Source organism: Petromyzon marinus, chromosome 27 (genome assembly GCF_048934315.1).
Source record: "Petromyzon marinus isolate PM22_M1 ecotype Great Lakes invasive population chromosome 27, UKy_Petmar_22M1.pri1.0, whole genome shotgun sequence".
Classification (NCBI taxonomy): Eukaryota; Metazoa; Chordata; class Hyperoartia; order Petromyzontiformes; family Petromyzontidae; genus Petromyzon; species Petromyzon marinus.
Genome location: NC_133693.1, coordinates 9,300,073 through 9,319,629, shown reverse-complemented (window position 1 = coordinate 9,319,629; position 19,557 = coordinate 9,300,073). Strand labels below are relative to the sequence as shown.

Genomic DNA, 19,557 nt, shown 5'->3' with positions numbered 1-19,557 from the left:
GACCCTGCCATGGAAATGTGGAATTTCCGCTATAGGCACGGGGCCGCCATTGGATCTGAATACCGTTCCGCCGCACGTGCTCATCTGAGCGAAGATGCATATTTAGGCTTTTGTAAACTGGTTACTTTGGGCTCAAAAAGTATTTGCAGGGCCTCCTGAAAAAGGGGCATTGACCCTCGGGGAGGGTTTTTTTTCTTTCTGAAAAACTAAAATCCAATGCGGCGTTCTGGGAAGTAAAATGACGTGGCTCTGACTTTGGTTTCCGACTTTCGGCTGTTTGTTTGTGCGGTGTCAAAGTGTTTATATTTTTTTCAGTGTAAGCTATACAAAATAAAAAGTACCCCAGAGTAGCTTATCACACGATGGTTTCTTGCTAAGAAATGCACGGTTGTTGCAAAGGGTGAAATATAGCCATAAATTTATAAATAAGTGGTGGGGGGGGGGGGTTACCGTGAATATGTCCCTCCATGTGGCGTCAGGTCTCCTCGGCAGCTGTTGTCGCATACCACCTGGGCTGGCTAGCATTCAATTTTAATTTTGAGTTTTGAATTAACTTTAAATGTGTGGTTATTCGCCAAATAATTGACTGACGTGTCGTTCGTGCTGTCGATAACGGGGCCATTGAGGCCGACGGTGGACCGCCGCTCTGGCTTGAGGTGTACTCAACCGGATTTTGGACGCACCTTTTTCAGGAGTTGTTTTTTACCGATTGCTGCAAGGGATAGACACAATGTCATGCACGTGCTACTGCCGGCCCAAGGGCCTCCACTAGCCTGAGCCCATCTAGAGGGCACTCGTCCCACTCTTCCACGCTGGCCAGACGTCTTGGAAGATGTGGGAATACCCGCACTTTGCCTCACCATGCGGGACCATGCCGATTGATTCATTGGGGTGTGCTTATTATTTATACTGCTGCGTGGACAGAAGGGGTGGGGATAATTGTTACAAGTACCTCGCCAGGAGATCGAACCGCAGCGGTGGCCTCTGTGCTGACCATTGCGCCACAGCAGCGGCGTCAGTTTGAATGCGAAACTTGCTGTGTCACGCCCCAACTGGACTGTCACGCCCCAACTGGACTGTTAAAAAAAAGCTTAATCGCTCATCAGATTCCTCCAGAATAATTAAAGAATATGATTCCTTTGGACACTCCGGTTTTTCCTACCCACGCACACCACACACCTTACAAAGAAAATGGGACAGATCATCTCAATGCATTACTTTGCGACCTCCCAAATAAGAATCCTGGATTTAATTTAGAAGATGTAAGAACGTGCCAGTGGTCATCCTACTCGTAAACTGCTCTCCCCCCACCTTCCAGGACTTGCTCAGCCACAAATGAAAAATGAGTGGCGCCCCTCCACACGCATTATTACATGAGGACAATGGGTGTGATTCTCGTGCCGGTGGAGGAACATTTATACCTGGCGGAACACACTGTTTTCAAGCGACTAAGCCAAAGGAAGGGCCGTACGTGAATTGGGCATAGATTTTAAGCCTGTGTCACCCGTTTGACGGATCTGCCAGTAGGGGCAGACGGTGAATGTTATTGTGTTCTGCCAGCCGTGGGGGTGGCATGGCAAACGGGCGTGTCCAGTTCACATCTCCGGAGTTGAGGTTGGCCCATCTTATAAAACGCTTTAAAAAGCAACGCCACGCCAAAATCGGCGTTGCTTGGGCGGTGCATTGCAATGTGAGTTTTGTCGCAATTCGCGTCCTGGAAAAGTGCCAGCAGCCCTACTTTTGAAGATGATGCTGCCAACCAATGGTTGGCAGATCCAGGTGCCCAGGCATAACTTTTGACTGAACTGATGAGGTGCTAACTCTCTCATTAGTATCGGGTGCCACGGTGGCGAGATGTTAACGGTCGCGCCTGGTATACCGGAGGCCGTGGGTTCGATCCCGACCCTAATGCCTGTATATTTGGAGTTTGCATGTTTTCCGCGTGGTCGCGTGGATTTCGCTTCAGGTCTTCCAGTTTTTCCCTCTACGTTTAGAATTAACATGTGTTTATACATTTGCACGTGATGATAAGCCGCTTTGTTGAGCTATCCTTTGTGTGCTAGATCACTTCTGAAAAATTGCACGATGTCTGCAGCAGACATCGCTGCTGTCGTGATTTTCACCTGAAGACGATGGCTCGTGTTGCTATCGAAACGTCGTGATTTATTTTGTTTTATTTCTACCTACGTGACTTACCGAAAGAACCAAAGAGTATAGGGCCTTAACCTGGTAGAATAAAATAAATAATGGTGATCACTGCGTTGGGAATGACATAGAGCAGAGAGAATATAATATAGGATGGAGAGAGAGAGAGAGAGCATGCGCACAGAGAGAACAGCGAGAGCAGCGGTAACGGCCAGAGAGGCAAACAGAGGAGAGACCAATGCAGTGAGAGTAATAACAACTGTAACAACAGGGAGGAGAATAATAACAAGAATGATGTTTGACCTTGTGTCCCATTGAGACAGAAGTTAGGAGTCATAGTCATATGCAGTAAATGTATCCGTCAAGGCTGATGGGGTGGGGCATTAAACTCGCTATCATGAGAAAAATGCTCAGCCCAAATGCATGTGCCCGAGCCCACCTTTGATGAGTCCTTCGCAGACAGCGGAGCATGATGACATCACAACGCGAATGCCGTCCCACTGATTGGTTGGTGCTGCTTTGGGGGATCGCTTGTGGACGTGCTGAATCGGCTCTGAATCTGAGGTGTGAATCAGATGCAGTGAACTCGCTCTCAACTTACTGCTACCATTGAACGCATAGACCAGCCACAGGGGTTGCCTCCAGAGGCGACCAGAGCGAACCCCTGCGGCTCTTTCAGGCCTAATATCAGTGGCAAGAGGGGATAATCTGAACCGATCCCGGTCACTCCGCTTCACGAACCTACGCTGATCCGTGTGGTGAAGTATGGTTACAACGGGCATGACCCCACACTTGTTGGGGAAGCCTTCATCCAGAAATTGATTGATTAATGGAACCGGAAGAAAAGCTAAAATAAAATAACTATCGGTACTGAGGCTCCCACAAAGCCTTGCAGGAAGGCATGTGGCACAGTTTGGTGCCAGCTATCGTAGAGTGCGGTTGTGTTGCTACGGTTCCTTGCAGTGATTATAATGTCACTAAAAACAACGGTGCTATGCCTCTCAATAAATGTAACGCTCAACCACTTGCACGTTTCAAGATTCAGCGGTGAATGGGATCCACCCTGCAACTTGCAGACGTCTTGAAACGGGAAAGGGTTAGTGGTAATAGGATATATATTTTTTAAACATCTTCTTGATGAATGCCTCATACAGGATGTTTTAAAGAGAAAATGTGTAAGAGCAAGCATTCTAATAATTCAGATTAATGATGAGCTTGTTATGAAGCATAATCTCATTAGTCTACGCATATAACAGAATCTTTACATGAAAGGTGACTATATATTTAAGCAATCCATTTGAAAGGATGCCTTTTCTCAATGGTCTCTTTTTATAATAAAGCTGATTACTGATGATATTACATCTAATTTTTCTCTCTACGTTTTTGTTCCATTGTGAAGACTCATTCACCTCGCTTGCATAGCCTCCATTAAATCATCGCATGCATGCATGTGCTTATCCATGTTGATATTGAAAAAAGAGCCAATTATTTTATCTTATAGCACAAGAGCCGTGTCTTGAAAGGCCATGACATTTAGAGTTCATTTATTCACAAGAATAAGCTACGACTTATTGCAGTATTGGCTTTGAGGTCAGCCAATTTATTCCTCTGTCTTATTCATCCATACTTAAATATGTATGTTTAAAAAATGCCGATGAATCGCAGAGAATGATCCTCCTGAGTGTACGTCTATCGAACAATTTGCAAGGTGTTTACATCAAGCAATGGGATCTCATGTCCAGGTCTTATGATGAAACTTTCCATTAAAACTTCCTTGCCCAGCCAACCATTCACAGTCACATCCAGTCCAGCAATCGCTTGCAAATCGGTGCCTTGCGTCGGCATACGTCGATGCTCGATCGTTGTTGTTTTATAAAGGCCACACGCTTGATTGAATGTGCCCGAGCTAAAGGGAGGCGCAGTGCTGGCCTCACTTTACGAACGGCCACACACCGCTTCCACGTGCTCACATCCGTGTGCATCATTAACATCACGCCATCCACAACTCCATTTAATTTAAATTGTTATTATTCTACGAAAATATATTGTTTCGTTTTTGTCTACGTAGTTTTGTAACAATTTTTTTTCGTGATTTTGTTTGCTTTTAGATTATCTCATTGATGGAGACTTAAGTTTGTTGAGTCTCGGTGGCGAGATATTAACTACCACGCCTGGTATACAGGAGGTTGTAAGTTCGACCCTGACGCCTGTATATTTGGAGTTTGCATGTTCTCCCTGTGGTCGTGTGGATTTTTCACTGGGTCCTCCGGTTTTTCCCTCTACATTTAGAAACATGCATTTAGAGTATTTGGCTGAAATAAATTTCCACATGATAAACCACTTAATTGAGCTTTCATTTGTGACCAGGTTGCTTCTGAAAAAAAAAAGCTGTAGAGCTCAGTGGACCTTACCTGGTAAAATAAAAAATAAAAAGTCTGCACATTCCTCTGTGTCCCATTCTCTTTAATGAGCACAAGCCCCATCTCGACAATGCTTTTAATGAACAAAAACTACCCATAATACTTTGCACATTCTCCTGTACTTTGCAGGGTGTATTGGTTGTTCTATGGACTTATGGAAAATAAGTATTGTTTGCTTTGAAGGCCCTTTGCCCAAAACATTGCCGATGATATTTTTTTTATTTTAAGGCTATTTTATTGACGAGTGTCAATTTAATCATGGGTTATCCAAAATGCAATCTGCCAACAACATTTCATAATTTGAATAATTAATGAGTTCAGGTAGTACTGCATTTTGGATAAATTAAGGGGGTTCTCTGTTACTCAGTATTTACTATGAGGCAACTATTCATTTGCCATTCAAAACTTCGTCCACTCTATCACTGTGGCCTCTGCTATGAAGAAAGAGCTATTATATTCTTGGTTCTTTCGGTAAAGTCACATGGAAAGAAAATAAATTAAATAATAGAATACGACGTTTCGATTGCAACATGAGCAACCGTCATCAGGTAGAACTAAATTTGAGAGAGAGAGACAAAACGCAGACACAGACAGACACACAAGCAGAGAGAGACACACACAGGGACACAGAAAGAGACACACAACATAGACACACAGAGGCAGAAAGAACCAAAGAGTAATTGTTGCAGTCACGAAAGCTTCAAATAAAGTTTGAGCTATTGCCTGTCATAAATATTTTTTTTTACTTTTAAGGCACACACATAGTCTTAATTGATGAATGTGTTCAATTGAATCAATGAGCAGCCGGAAACCTGGGTTTGTTGAACGCAGGAACTCTGTGGTGCTGGATCAGCGCTCGAACCTCTGAGCCCCCTGCATTGCAACGCTCATTGTGCAATTACTTAGCTCGGTTTGAACAGAGATCATTGGTAAATGTGGACAAAAACCATGGATTTTGAGGAATGGAGTTTGGCAAAATATGTTCAGGAAATAGGACGTATTGGCGGTACACCAGTGCAGCTTAACACACCGGTCTTCATAAAACAGTCTAAAAGCTAAATTTGAATCGGCAAATCTGTTTATCAGTCTTTATTTGACTCTGTCGCCAAGCTTGATGCGATTCGAAGGTTTATTCAGTCTACTGACAATTGCTAAAAAAAATATCAATATTGATCGTTGATTTGGGTCCGCCGAATTGAGGAACCGTCCGACCAAGTCTAGGGCACGAGGAGTCAAATCTGCCTTTGGAACACGGAGCAGCCAATCATCATCAGGCTTGGTGCTGCTACACGGCAACAGACTGTGAAGCTTTGTGTTCAGCTGCTCGTAACATTCGTCTTCCGACTGCGTCGACATCACAACAACTGATTTTTACAAACCCCGCAAGATTTTCCGACCGGGGTTTCGAATTGCAGTGAAATAAATAGTTATTGCGAGAATTGTGCTTTTTTTTTTATGCCGCGCACCGTTGTACCACCAATATGTTCAAATGACCTAAACATCCCGATGTAGGATTCTCCTGATGATAGCAAAACTCTAACCCTCCACAGTGATAGACCCAAAATCTATTTCTGAAGTGCCTTAAACACACCTCACTGTCCTGCAGCGTGGGTGTCCACACACAGGCAGCTCTGTCTCTATCTGTGCCACGAACCCTGTCTTTTATCGCTGGATTATAAGCACGCATTATGTATTCACTTAAGATTCAGCATTCTCCCTTTGGGAGCCTAGGAGTTAGAATATACGCGTTAATGAAAGGTTAGTTCATTTGAAATCTGTGATCAGAGACGATCGTGCTTTTGTGTGCTTTTGGTCAAGTGGTGGGAAGAGCGGAAGTTAGAGCGTCAGGTTAACTTGCACGAAGATATCGTTGTCATCTTTGTGCCATCAACTAATTTTAATGAATTATTATGTGATCGCTATCACAGCAAATGCAGCTGTGCTCTATTATCTGTGGGTGTTTTGCATCCCTTATGCAGAAATGTGGCTTTTGCAAAGATTGTTCATGCATAGTCTTGTCTTTGCCCTGGTTGGCACCCTAATTAAAAATACAAAGCAGTTTTATTAAAAGAATTTTGATATGACTTCAGTTTGCATAATAAACAGCTTTTATGCATCTCAAATTGCCTTTCTGTGTAAAAGTGCATTTAAAACCATTCATATTTATCTGGTTCCAGGAGAAGTTTAAAGATCCATTTTTGTTACCATTCAGCATCTTATCAGCTGGGCAAAACAACTGGTGCAATTAGCTGAGCATCGCTAATTAGTCATTTAAACGCAGCTATTTAGTAACAGCAACAGAACAAAGCTGCAGACGTTTCAGCCATTTTGTTTATCTAGGAATCCTTCTCAAGCACGGCCGTTTGTTTTCATCGCCCTGTAAAATTCACGCCAAGCGACGAAGCTCGTGACATATTGGTAGCTGAGACATGGAACATGCACCCAGTGATATCTAAAAAGGCAGTGGAGTGATCAAATTAAACGGTATGTGAGAGTAAGAAGATTGCAGTTAAAAAAAACAAAACTAGAGGCATCAACATTGGCTCGGACAAGCCAGCGTTATATATTGCACTGTTAAAGCGAGGGTTGGCGGATCACACGAACGTTGTGAAAATCCCTTCCCGCGGGCATTGAAGAGGAGCCATATCCTTGCTCGCCAAGAGAAGGCGGTTCAGCAATAAATGTGCACTGCATTTCTTCCATCTGTATGGAATAGAGTGTTGTCCCACCGCATGCGTGGGTTTCTCTGGGTACTCCGGTTTCCTCATACACTCATTAGTTGGTCAATAGCACCCGGACATATATAGAGGACTACAGATCTTGAGGGGGGGGGGGGGGGGGAGGGATTATTACATTTTCAGACCTTATAAAACTATCTTTCTCATGAATGCCTCCAGGAAAAGGCATTCAAAATGCTTCTGAACAAAATAATAATGAGGCTTGTTCAGCTTAATATTGGGCTTGTCGACAATCGTCATCTTCACTTAACCCTACATTCACGTTCACGGCACCAATGATTGTCACACGAAGCGACCGACGATTACCATGGGAACGTGACATTTCCACGGTTGGCTTGGCACCAATGGCATTGCTTCACACTTGCCTCATCGCTCGTTTGAGCGACCAAGATGCTCCGGCTCTCGATTCCTTTTTGACGCCACCTCGAGTCTCTGTGAAACAAAATGTCATTAAAGGAAATCGGTGCCTCTCTGAGCCACATTTGGCCCCCTTTTCACTTATCTGCTCGGCCTGATGCGGCGCTCGCTAATTGTTATTTTTTTTTCCCTCCGCCTTCTTTGTTTAGATCGTCTTGGGAGTTGCGCTTTCCCTCGTCGCCCTCCTCATCATCGTGACTTTGTTCCTGTCAAGGTAAGCTGCGGCGAGCTGTTTTTGGTGGCAATACCTCAAACCGCTTTTCGAAAGACGGGCCCGATTAAAAGCTCTCCCAGCACGAGTCCACCCGCGGTATGGAGCGGAGTGCTGGTGAACACGTTACACGCGTCTCTCTCTTTCTTTTTTTTGACGTCGACGCAAATGCGAAGTCCCCGTTATAATGTAACCCCGCTCAGGCTTCCCCGCGCAGCCAACTAATTCACATAGTCGGACGTTTACTAAATAAAATGTGGTTCCAGGGGAGACCGTCGGAATACTTCGGTGGGCGCGAGTGTGTGGTGTATCAGAACGGGTATGAACTGTCAGAGGGAAGTGTCCTTGTGGGAGCGTGACTGGGTGTCTTTGGGAGCTGCCGTGACCTTCAGTGTGACCTCAGGTTTGACTCCCAGGTGCTTGCTTACAAATGCGTGACAATTTAAGTCCCCTTGGTATACTGCTTTTAAAATGGGGTCTTCTGCCTGCAGCATTATTAGTTGCAGTACCAAAAACCACTATCATCTAAAGCAGCACGTTGCACATATATAAATAGGACGCATATATATAATGTAATTGATTAAAGGAATGGAACTTTGTATAAAGTAAATCGTGTTAATCACATGAATGTGCTGGCTTGCATCATGGGACTGTGGAATTTCCTCTGTTGGCCCAGGGCTGCCAACAGACATGAGCAGTGAGACACTTTTCTGTGACCTGACCTAACATCTGTACGTAACAAAACTGAATGATAATGAACGGCTCTTTTGTGAATAAACTGCTGGATGAAGGCCTCTCAATGACCGTGTCAGTTAAAGAAGTTGTTTGACTATACTTCACCACACCGGATCAGTACAGGTTTGTGGAGGGGATCCCACCCAGGGCTATGCATATAAGCAGGACTTCCTGTGTGCATGTTGTAAGACTTATATAAACATTTGCACGGCCTTTAATAATATTTGGGTGATATGAGGCTGTTCTGTGAAGTACTGTTTGCCATATCTGGCCAAACTGTTTCTGTAAGATTTGCCATTTTTGATACAGAATATATATTTTTTTAAACAAACACAGTTTTTTTTTATTTAAAGCTTTCGTGACTGCAGGGATTCATATTCTCTGTTCTTTCGGTAAAGTCACGTAGAAGGGAAACAACAAAATCAGATCATCAGATGATGATTGCTTGTGTTGCAGTCGAAACGTCGTGATAATTTTAATGTTTTATATGTTTCTTATTTTATTGTTTCCCTTCTACGTGACTTCACCGAAAGAACCAAGAATACGAAAGACACTTTGATCACATTGAAGAATTGCGGTATCAGATCCATTCATGTCAGACTGATAAAATAAATTTCACGTGGCTTTGCTGTAATCGATGGCTCCCGTGTGTGTTTGTGCGCAAGCCTGGATCGAGCAATGCACTCCCTGGGCTTTTCAACTGGATTCCTGCTGCTGAACGTGACCCTTCCTAACCCCATCAACCTGGCCCTCGTCTACCTCCAGCCGGTGAGGAGCCCAACACCCACCAGAGGGCCTTCGTTTCGTCGGCACACGAGAAGGGTGGCCAGACGTGTTTGAGAGCCGGGCGATGTCGATATCCTCGATCTATGTCGAGGACATCGAACAGGGATGGTTCACTGCAACGCGCGCTTTCATATGTGCTCCTGCGGCCGTCTGGAATGCTCTTCCTTCCGATATTAGGAAGCCACTGGAGCTTTGCGCTTTGCAATCTAAATTGAAAACTAATTTCTTCAGTTAGTTGTCCTTCCCTCTCGCACTTCCCATTATAATGGTTGGATATTTGTAGTGGGAAAGCATTTCAACATACATACACGCATACATACGGAAGGAAAGATCTCACCAACACAATCCAGAGAGATGTTAATTCCTGCTGGTCCACGCACGCCATTATACAACGGTTAACAGGGCCCAATGCTGCACATGCCACGTAGACCAGCAGGGATTAAAAGGTCTCATGATTGGCTGTCGAAACACCCGGATGTGAAAATCCTGCAGCTGGAGAAAACATTCTTAGTGAGATCTCTTTCCTTACCCATAATTGTTTAGTAACCTGATTTGCATTGTTTACTTTGAGTCTGCCTTGGTCAATACGTGGAATATGCCTCGTATACCCTCCACTGTCGATTAATTGAGTACCACTTTGCGGGAAGCCAGTGCATCGTTTTCAAAATTCGATTTAAACTGTGCCTCTGCCATGTAGTTCTCCTATGATGGTTAGGACATATTTGTCATAGAGACAAGAACCGCGTTTGCAAGGCAGGCAGTGAACTCGGACGTAGAGAAAATAAAGTGGAAAGGAGGAATATTTCTCTGAAAAATCACGGGATGACTTGGCTTAGCCGGCTGAAGACCGGAAGTTCTGGTGGCATTTAAATTTTCCTTAATGTGCTCTACAGAATGATGAAGACTAAGATCAAGGCAATGTGGAATTTGCATCGCTGGCTCAAGAACACCAGTAGAATGAGCTTTGCCCCCCCCCCCCCCGGTTGCTACACAACAAGCTGGTGTTCATATTCTAAACAAGCGACGGTTGATTGCCCTGAGCAATTTGTGGAAATTCCACATTTCCATGACATAGCCCAGGATATCCTCAAGGCAACCTCTGCTGACTTCTCACAAAGTTGTACTTATTTTATCAACCCTCAAATGATGGATAGGCCGAAGTGGTACGTGACTATGAGTAACAAAAAAATGTATCACCCCCTTCGTTTGATTCATGTGAAGAAGGGCCATTGCTTGTAAACATTGCCTATGATATACGGTTTCCTGTTAAAGCAGTGTCCTTGTGGAATGTTCATTTTTTTGTTTTAAATTGTGTTTGTACACCACTGCCACCACAGCATCACCAAATAATTTGACCGTAGTTAACTTCTTTTGTAATTGCGAATTGTACTTTGCTGCATGACCTTCAGTGACCCTAATCACAGTGCCGCAGTGCCAGATTGTTAGATACTATACCACAGGGTTTCCAAACTTCACTCCTTGCGACCCCTCCACCAGCACGCTCCATATTTCCACGTTTACCTATTTACTCTTCCCATTCAAATACAAACTCTGTCGACGCTGCACCACGCCTTATGATTGTTAAACACGTGATGCACCAGCGGTGACGAGATGTTAACTCCCTCGACTGGTATGCAGGAGGTCGTGGGTTCGATGCCGATCCTGACATCTGCATATTTGGAGTTTGCACGTCTCTCTCCCCGTTGTTGTGTGGATTTTTCTCTGGGTTCCTCCGGTTTTCCCTTCCACATTTAGAATCAACGTGCATTTTTTTAATATATATATTTGGCCACTATAGATTTCCAAACGATAAGCAACTTCGTTGAGCTATCATTTGTGATAGCCAGGTCGCTTCTGAAAAAAGCTATCTAGCTCAGTGGGCCTTACCTGGTAAATCTCTCTCCCCGTTGTTGTGTTTGTGTGTGTGTGTGAAAGTGGTGCACACAAAAACGGTCCACTTGACGCAGTTAATTCCTTAGCGGTGCACATGGGACTGTTTAACAATCGTTGGGCGCGTGCAGCGTATAACCAGTTAATTTGTATTTGAATTTGGAGTAAGTTGGTGAGCGTGGATAGACGGAGCCTGGTGGTGGGTCGGGAGGTTGGAAAAACCTGATGTACTAGTGCTTCAATACACCTGAATCACAACGTACCTTTAAAGAAGTTGTCTGCAGAATATTTTTTTTTAGAATCAGACTCTTTATTTAGACTGGACGAATCCGATGAGCCGTGAAGCTCTTTTTCACAGATGTCCAGTCTTCGAACAAAACGTTAACTCTGGGAGGACATCCAGTGTCTTTTGGTGTGCTGAATCACGATGTTTAATCAAGTGATTTTCACTAGGGCATGGTTCAAGGGAACTCTGAAGGCTGGTGTGCCGCATTTATTTTGGCTTCATGAAAACTAATACTACAGAAGAGTTGCTCGTATTTATTTGTTCTTGAATGCCCGTTATGCTGTGCCCTTCGTCGAGATCTTGAGGTATTTTATCGTAAGAGGACAATTTGATTTTACGAAGAACAATTTATCTTAGCCGGCGAGCACTTCTATTGAGAACGCTTGACTTTTTCATTCGGAAGCCATAGAAGCGCGAGAACAAAAGAGAGGTTTTTACAAGCGAGAGGACTGGGTCGTTCGGTGCATCCAACGCACTCAGTTGTGAGTGGCAAGTCGACTCGGGAGTCTCTTTGAGGCGCATTTACCTAAACCGAAACATTTTTTTATTTACCAGGTGAGGACAACTGAGCTATGCTGCAGCTCTTTTTCGGAAGGGATCTGGCCACAAATGATAGCTCAACGAAGCTGCTTATCTTGTGGACATTTATAGCAGGAGGAAAAAACCGGAGGACCTGGAGAAAAATCAACGCGGCCATGGGGAGAACATGCAAAATCCAAATATACAGTAGGCGTGACGGTCGCGATCAAACCCACGACCTTCCGTATACCAGGCGAGGGAGTCAACATCTCGCCACCGTGGCACCCTTTTTCTTGTAGAGTCTCGGTGAATCGGCTTCTACAGCGCGTTGTGCACAACCGGTTTCAGACTCCCACCACCACTCTCCGTTTCAGAAAGAACACAATCACCTCCTGACCTCGCTCCTGAGCTATATCTTACACGCGGCGTTAACCTGCGGCCTCTGGTTGTTTTCTATGTGCCAAAAAAGCCCCCACACTGTTAAGCAGCTACCGGGCTGAGCTTTGGTACGCCTTATAGCGGAGGTGCAAGACATTTTTTTTTTTAAAACCTCGGCGCCTTTTACCTGTCTGGCTTTTACGGCCGACGATGTTTAATGAAAACAACAAAATATATTCCACAAGCATATTTAAAGACAAGGACCCCCCCCCCCCCCAAAAAAAAAAAAGTGCGGCAAATGAATCATGACACGCTGCCGTGTAGCATAGCAACTTTGGCCTTGTAGCGTAGCAACTTTGGCATTAAAATGCTGGCCCGTCATCGGCCCTTCATCAGCGAGGGAGCAGCAGGCTTGAATGGCTTTTATTTGGAGGCCACTCTTTACAAATGGGCGCCTTAAAAGCATTTGGCAAATTTCAAGTGAATGGCACATGAACAGCTTTCCATTAGGAGGTATTTGGTAGTAAATACCCAGAGCCTGCACAGCCCCTCCGTTATTTTTCTCTTAACTCCCAGGTATAAGCAACAGTGTTTGCCTATTACCAGCATACATCCATGCACAATTCTAGTCATCTCTCACCATGCAGATGGTTTTAGTTGCAGTGCTATTAACTTCAGCGCGTTCAAGAATGAATTGCCACCGTTGCCCTTATTTTGGATTTCCATCTGTTCCCATTAGCAACAAGCTGGGCAGATGTATCTGATGGCTGCGAGGGCTAATGCCCATGTTACGGTCGTGAGCTAGTTCCTCAGAGACTCTTAAGATCCAGGATGGGCAATGCATGGGAAAATCAAATAAATGATGCTGAAATTTTAGCCTGCAGCGGCTTGTATCCAAGGAATGCGTCTTAATTGAGCATTCTAACAAATACCGCAAAATGCAAGAATTCATATTGGTGCGTAGTGTGTTAGTTTAACATGTATGCTTTCGTGACCAATATCCGTAATATAGGTTTTTTGGGTTAGATCAAGTAAATATATAAATGTGTCGTTAGATCCGCCACCACCTGACACAGCCAAATAGTAAGGTTTGTCACGTAAACAGAACATGCCAGTTCGTTGCTAGTACAGCACACCGGTGTGTTGGAGAGCAAATACACAACATTTACAATCAGAGTGCGACGCTTCACCAGTAATTACAACTAGCTTCATCAGGCGACAGCCAGATTTGTGGAGAAATCCTACTCTTTCCTTAAATAAAGGGGTAGATGTGATGACGTCACTTGTGAGCCCTTCTCGTCCGAAGGGGGGGTATTAACGAACGCATTCATGCTTTAATGCATTAATCTCCCCCCCCCCCCCTTCGCACGAAAATGCATTAATATTTTTGCACGATCTGACCCAAAGAAGACTATATTATGAATATAGTGTGTTCTTATGTCTCGCCAGATGGTCATGTGGTTGGGGTTGTGCGACTTACCGTTATTAGGCTGAGTTGAAATCCTGAGGTATGAGTTTAACATTTCTATCGTTCTTCCAGAATCAACCGAGTGCCACTTTTTTCGTAAGTCAACACAAGGCAGACTCGTTCCCATCGTAGGAATGTGGAATTTCAATGGCTGGCTTAGGGCTGACATCAGAGAGGGCTCTGCCATATTGCTTGTTGAGCAGAGTCACTTTGACTGCCTTTAGTCCTGTCAGTGTGAAGGCGTATAACTCTTAACATCTGCGCGTATTGCTACTAGGGGTAGAATTATGCATCGACTCGTTAATTTGTCTTGAGTAAGCTAAATGATACATGCATCAAGTTCCATGTGTTAGAATTGCTGGGTTTTTTTTGTTGCAATTCCTGTTGTGCCACACAACAAAAATGAACCACTTAATTCTACAAAAGGGTCGAGTCAAAAGAGTCTCCCTGCTCGAATTATCGAGAGCTGTAGTGTCATTGACTGGCACGACATTATCTTGAGTAGCATTCCCTTTTGTATCATTTTGACTGGACTCTTTTGCATTCTGCTTTGTTTATTGGCATTTTGCTGCAAACAAGCTGGGACACAATGGCCGATGTGCTGCCGGCCCTCGTACCTCAGATTTGGCTCCCATTGCAACCCCCAAAGTTTTGTAATTTCTCTCCCGTTTCCCAAGGGTTTTGAGGGGGCCTGTGGTGTGTCATCTCGACCTGACTTCTGAACCCATGCTTGTGTTTCCAAAAGACCTGCGGAGGGTACAGAGCAGTTGGTTAATTGTGCAACAAGACAGCAGCCAGCTCTGTGTTCAGCCAATGCCCAAAGGGTGGCACCTGCCATTCATTGCATTCCTTTATGCAGAACATTGCCATAATGTTCTTTGTGATTTTCACTGTTTGTAACTTGTTAAATGGCGAATGACACTAATAGCTGGGATATCTGATTATTGAAGTAATCAATTATTCCCCCGATTATCAGTTTGACGACTGAAACTGATAGGAGCGCCACAGTGGTGAGATGTTGACTACCTCGCCATGTATACAGGTGGTTGTGGGTACATTTTAACACTCCAAGTATACCTTGACACCTGTGCTTTTGGAGTTTGCATGTTCTCCGCGTGGTCGAGTAGATTTTTCTCCGGGTCTTCCGGTTATCTCTCCACAATTAGAATCAACATGGGTTTGGAGTGTTTGGCTGCGATAAATATCCACATGATCAGCCACTTTGTTGAGCTATCATTTGTGGCCAGGTCGCTTTTGAAAAGAGCTTTAGAGCTCAGTGGGCCTGACCTGGTAAAATAATTTATTGTTTCGTTTTAGCTTATTTCACTTCACTAATCGGGCAAGATTAAATTATTGGGGGGGGGGGCGGGGGGGGGGGAAGGTTCTATGCGAGGTGTTTGCTGGAACTTCTTTCGCACCGTACGTAGCCAACCGGGCTAACCGGAGGTGCAGGGGAAGGACAACAAATTATTGGTCTCTGTGTGAATCTGTGTATGTATGTTCAATTTCTTTCGCACCGTACGTAGCCAACCACGCTAATCGGAGGTGCGGGGGAAGGACAACAAACTAAACACAAAAAGAGAACATCGTAAAGGATGGTGACTGAAGTGGACAAATCATGGCTGATGATATGAGAATAATAATGATAATTTACAGCTCCTTATCAAGATCCTGCTGCATAATGGTATGCCCACATCGTGTTGGTTATGGGCGTTGCTTGACCATACCTCCCCACGATGGTCAGGGCATATTTTCGCGAACATGAATCGCGTTGACATCCAAAATAATGAATCGCGTTCAGACACCCGAAATTTGTTTTTGCGCTTACGTAAGTGGAGATGCTCGCACACGCGCAAGCGCGCGCACACACACGCAAGCTCGTGCGCACGTGCACATACGCGTTTTTCACACATGCTTCACACATGCGCGCGTTGCGCATTCAGGCAGCGAGGAGGGATCATGAGCCATGGCAATCATCGCCGTTGGAAGAATCGTGCATTGGAGACTGACCAATGTCTGTGAAGGCATTGCTCATTACAATGTTTGGCATTCTAGGCCAGAGTGGCTGCCATACTTATAATGACTATTGCAGGAAGGGGAACTGCAGGCCAAATCAAACACATGCGGTTGGTAATTTTCTGCCCGTAATTTTATGCAACTGTAAAGTTTGCGTAATTTTATTGTCCTGGCACGTTTGCAAAATAAACACATAAAATATAAATGTTTATACCGTTACAGATTACATTGCAATGCACTTTAACAGTGTATATGTATAGGTTCAATGTTGATAGTTAAATGCAATGGGAAGATTTAAAGTGCATATGCATAGTATTCTATTTGGTTACATAGTGACTAGGAGTGGAGCGATTCAACCTTCTGGAGATGAGTGGATCGTCATACTTTGCGATGAATTGTCACGATTCAGTTAAAGAAACCCTTTTTAAAAATACTTATTTGAATGTCAGTTCCTCAAGTGGCTGCAGGGTTGATGTGCACCAATTGCATTTAACAAGAAAAACACAAATTCTTCGTCTCAGCGATTCGACGCTTTTATCGTGAGCGTAAGACTCGAAATTCTTCTACGAATCGATGCATAATTGCACCCATGACAGTTACCATTGCTTTAAATATTTTCCTATTCAGTTGTACTGGCGGTGCATACAAAGGGACGTTGGCAGACGTTAACACCAAACAGACTGGGCCCTACTACAGGGATATGGAATTTCCCAGAACAGCTGATGAAGGGGGCCAACAGAGATGAGCACCCGCCCCTACCCTCCCGTGAGCATCAGGACACTTTGACTTTTTTTCCGTAAAATGCCGGCTTAACAATAAACCCAAGACGTGCCCCGCGTTTTGGGCAGTTACACTCGGAAGGCTGTTGGCAACCTTGCATGAATGTTCATGCTGGGCAGTACGGACATTAAAAATAAATGATGTTCACTTGCTGCATCTTGGAAGACACGCGTTTTTACGGCAAGTTAAATTTGTGTTACGAGTGTTGGTAGGATGAGTGGGTTACGGGGAACCAATACATGTGAATGGGTCTAAGTGTAAACCAAAAGTCTCCACCTTTTCTCCCAGCAACCATTCAGTACCTGCAATGCCATCAAATTACCTTGCTGTTAATCTCAGTCTAGTGGACTGTTCTCATAAACTGTTTGAATCGCAGTGGCCTGGCATCTACCGATTACTCAGTGTGGTTGTTATCCCTTTCTTTTTAAATACGTGCAAACAATTCCACAAACTAATGAAAAGAGGCAAATGATCATTCGAACAGACTTGGTTTTAATGCGAGGACAGCATCAGCCATTTGCGGGGTATATCATGATACAGACGCTACAATCACGGTATAATTGCGGTCCAATGATTCGCGCCCTTGGAGATTCATCGGGGTTTGGTCATGTTGCATGTAACGTATTACAGTGGTTTGGAGTAATAACGTTAACCAATTGCATGCAAAATATCCCAACAAAAATATATCGACGGTCCTTTAACAATCGTTCCTTGTCGGTTAAATCTGTTATTTGACCGTCCTTCACCACATTGGTCAGTGTGGGTTGGTGAAGTGGTGGGTCACCGGGATTGGTTCATGTATCTCTGTCCACTGATGTGGTATGTACAGCACGTTGAACTTCTTTCGCACCGTACATAGCCAACCGTGCTCATCGGAGGTGTGGGGGAAGGACAATATGGTCTGGATCCTTCCCCCCCCCCCACTCCTCCTTCACCAAATTCAGGTTGCTGGGCACAGAAGTAGCCACTAATACACTCATCAAAAAGACTTTGTATGGACACAATTTTGTATTGTGAAGTCAAGAATCACTCTTCTTTGGTTCTTTCGGTAAAGTCACGTAGAATGAGAATAAAATAAGAAATTGATAAAATAAAATAATAACACGATAATATTATTATTGTGTTATTGTGTTATTTTATTTTATCAATTTATTATTTTATTCTCATTCTACGTGACTTTACCGAAAGAACCAAAGAAGATTAATCATTGCAGTCACGAAAGCTTTAAATCGAAATTCAAGAATCACTCTTGTGTTAAACATAAAAGGATCGTTACACACCTGCTATATAATGCAGTTATTTGTAAATGTAATTGGAACTATCATATGATAATGTAAATGAATTGATCATGAATGTCATCCATTACTATTGAAATTGCATCACTTTTAAAATACTGAATGCTGCACAGGATTACACTTGATTTCCATAGATCACTTCTCAAAATAATGCTCATAACCCTGGCTGAGGAGGCATCGTAAAACTTTCACCATGCAAACAAACAAAGACAAAGATCCCCCATATAGCTTTAACAGACTATTGGAGCAAGTGCTGTTAGCGAGCACCTATAAAGGCCGGCACGGCACACGAGGGGGTAGGTGGCCAGCACCACACCCGGCCACCTTTGTCTCCCCAGTTGCGATGTTTACACACCGCACCAGGTACTCATTTGAGTCTGAGTCGACCTAGGGGAGGCCCAGGTACCGGTTCAGTTAATCGTTACCGGTGTTGGCTGTGGGCGGGAATAGAACTCATGTCTCTGCCGGCTACGTTTGATCTTCCAGGGAGCTCATGGTCCACCCTAAACCGCAACCCGCCAAAGCCATGGCAGATTCCTATACCTGATGCACAAATGGAAAATAAATAAAAAAAACTCTCCAGTAGTGTGCGACTGTGGTTATCCAGAACAAGACCGTACAACGCATAACGACGCAATACCCGATCCACAAATACGAAGGAGACATCACAGCTACATTAGCCCTCCCTACTGCAAGCGCACAGGCATTCTGCCGTGGGTGTCTTTTTTTTTTACAATGATTAATTATTCTGAAGGTCAAAGAAGATCATCTGGGTTGTGTTTTTTTTGCTCTCCTCCCCTAAATCCAAAGTAACAAGATCTACCCCGTCTGCACTCTATCTAAGCCGCTTTCCTCTTCCCCCTTTTGTTTCGTGACCAGTGTCAAGAAATCTCAGATCTTCCAGACGTCTTGCAAACCATTCCCATCGCCGTGTGTAACGCTCGACTCAGCCGACGAACGAAATATTCACAATTTGCGAACTTCTAACTATTAAGCATGAATTGGAGCTTAAACAGCTGTGTACAACGTTTCTTGATTGGACCTTTCAACTCCACAACTGCTCTTTTAGTATAGAGATTGCCATTGAACTGTCTCTTTCCTGTTGCCAAAATGAAAATTTTCAGTATTTTAACTATTTACTTAAAATATCATACTATTTAAAAGAAAAGTTTTGCTGGCTGGCACGCAGGTGGGCAAGTGTGTGGGCAAGTGTGTGGGCGGGCCCGCGTGGTGGTGACACCACCACACACATCTGCGTGATGGCGTCACCTGCATCCCCACACCGTATTAAGCGGGTTTTCGTGAGTCATACTGACGTCATCACGCCTCCTACCCCCACCAGCCACCCTCAACCCCGGCCGGCCGTGTATCCCACACAAATGCGAGGGCAGTGCTAAATGGTAAACAAACAAAAAAAAACTGCGGCAAGCGGTGGCACACTATGAACCTGGCAACCTAACTTCCATCCCTGGT

At 44.2% G+C, this 19,557-nt stretch overlaps 1 protein-coding gene across 4 annotated transcripts in view; it reads left to right on the top strand.

The window, feature by feature from the left end:
• LMBRD1 (LMBR1 domain containing 1) overlaps positions 1-19,557 on the top strand; it is a 346,839-nt gene that overhangs the window by 227,261 nt on the left and 100,021 nt on the right. For all 4 annotated transcript variants that reach the window (XM_032961536.2, XM_032961537.2, XM_076069959.1 and 1 more), the window contains 2 exons: positions 7,870-7,934; positions 9,332-9,434. In XM_032961536.2, coding sequence (XP_032817427.2) covers positions 7,870-7,934; positions 9,332-9,434 — 168 coding nt within the window. The remainder of the gene's footprint in view (positions 1-7,869; positions 7,935-9,331; positions 9,435-19,557) is intronic.